This window comes from Lactuca saligna, chromosome 8 (genome assembly GCF_052625555.1).
Source record: "Lactuca saligna cultivar CGN05327 chromosome 8, ASM5262555v1, whole genome shotgun sequence".
Lineage (NCBI taxonomy): Eukaryota > Viridiplantae > Streptophyta > Magnoliopsida > Asterales > Asteraceae > Lactuca > Lactuca saligna.
In genome coordinates this window covers 65,887,376-65,889,459 of record NC_136424.1, presented here as the reverse complement: position 1 = coordinate 65,889,459, position 2,084 = coordinate 65,887,376, and the positions used below count along the sequence as shown (strand labels likewise).

Here is a 2,084-nt window from a genome sequence, read left to right as displayed (position 1 = left end):
AATGCTGGTGGGAAGTGGTCAACAATTGATGGTATGTGGTATTTGTGCAATGACGGGTCATTATACGGATAAGTGTCCCACAATTGGAAGTGAACCGGAAGATGTGAATGTAATGGGCGGATATCAAGATCAACCAAGACCCATGGGATTTCAAAACAATTTCAATCCAAATTGGAGGAATAACCAAAACAACTCTTATCCACCAAAGCAAAATCCACCAAATCTTTTGATGAGACCTCAACATCCACAATACCCCTCTCAAAAACCTACATCTCCACAAACTTCTTATAACTCTCCAAATTACCAACAACCTCCACAACAAGGCCAATCAAGTGGTAACCATCAAATGAGCCTTCAAGAACTCGTTACTTCTCTTGCTCAAAGCCAAAGCCAGTTTCAATAAGAGACCAAGAATACCTTCTCAAACATTCAAGCACAAATCGAAGACTTGGCCACCGCTCTCAAGAAGATGGAACAAAGGGGAAAACTTCCATCTCAAACCGAGAAGAACCCCAATGTGAATGCAATAACTTTGAGAAGTGGGAAAACACTTGGAGAAAGCAACCCTAAAAGAGTTTCAAGAGAAGAAGAAGATGAAGTCATCATGGTTGAACCTTCAAAAGTTGTAGCTCCCCCAAAGGAACCGGTTGTGCCAAACGTTGATCAACCCGACTCTTCCAACAAACCCATCAAACCATTGGTCATACCACCTCCCTTCCCTTCCCGGTTGGCCTTTTCCAAGAAGATAGAGGTAGAAAATGAATTATTTGAAACTTTTCGCAAGGTCCAAATCAACATTCCACTACTGAATGCTATTAAGCAAATTCCAAGTTATGCAAAATTCCTCAAGGATTTATGCACCAAGAAGAGAAAATTCAAGGCAAATGAAAAGATTCAAGTCAATGCAAATGTGTCTGCGATTATCCAAAATAAGTTACCTCCCAAATGCAAGGATCCGAGAATATTTGCTATCCCTTGTACCATTGGTGATTTGCATGTCGAAAGTGCTATGTTAGATCTTGGAGCCTCGATCAATTTGATGCCATATTCGGTTTTTCAATCTCTCAATGTTGGACCTTTGGAAGAAACTGGAGTAATCATTCAATTAGCAGACAAGTCAAGTCTGTCTCCAAGAGGAGTGTTGGAGGATGTGTTAGTACAAGTTAATCAACTTGTTTTTCCGGCGGATTTTTATGTCATTGATCTTGAAGAGAAGACTCTTTCCAAATCATCTATGATCCTCCTTGGAAGACCTTTCATGCATACCGCTCACACAATCATTGATGTCCATAAAGGAAAGATAACTATGGATTTTGATGGAGAAACCATTCACTTCAACATCTTTGAAGGAATGAGGTACCCTAGTAACATTTCTCCATTGTATCGGGTTGATGTGATTGAGCCAATAAACAGGATAAGCCCTAATGTATGCACAGACAAGATAATCATGGAAGATGATTGTAATCCTAAGAGAGAACCTCAAAGAAGATTAGAGCCTCCAATGATGGAAGTGGTTAAGACCAAGATAATTAAAAGGTTCAAAAGGTGCAAAGAGAAGAAAAAGGCATTTCATGACAAGCACATCACCCAAAAACACTTTATTCCGGGTCAAAAAGTTCTTCTTTATCATTCACGCTTAAAGTTATTCCCAAGAAAATTACGATCTCGATGGCATGGACCTTTTATTGTTATAAAAGTGTTTGATCCTAGTGTGGTTGAAATCAAGAGTTTGGAAACAAACCAAATCTTCAAAGTGAATGGGCACCGTTTGAAACTATTTTATGAAGGCTTTGACACGGGAGAATTCGATAACGTAACAATGGAAACACCGATTTACGATGGTTGACAGAAGCGGGGCTATGTCTTGGCAAAGACGTTAAATAAATGCATTGTGAATAAATAATCTCCGCTTGAAGTTTTGGGTGTTTCTAAACTTAAAGTTGGCCTAAAAATAAGCATATAGAAGTCTTCCAGTGATTTTGGTGAAGTTTGAAAAATTCCAAAAATTTGACTTTCGCGCGGGTGCCCGAGCAGACTTTGCGCGACCGACCCCAACCGCGCAGGTCCCGAGTTCCAAATTACAC

General features: G+C 39.8%; 1 protein-coding gene across 1 annotated transcript; it reads left to right on the top strand.

Moving 5' to 3' along the window:
- Positions 1-469: 469 nt before the first annotated feature.
- On the top strand, positions 470-1,846 carry LOC145009712 (uncharacterized). The gene has a single exon (XM_078968353.1). The coding sequence runs from the start codon at positions 470-472 to the stop codon at positions 1,844-1,846; it is 1,377 nt and encodes a 458-aa protein (XP_078824479.1).
- Positions 1,847-2,084: the final 238 nt, after the last annotated feature.

Excerpts from the sequence above, each read along its gene's own strand:
- LOC145009712 (XM_078968353.1), top strand. The coding sequence starts at position 470 with ATGGAACAAAGGGGAAAACTTCCATCTCAAACCGAGAAGAACCCCAAT.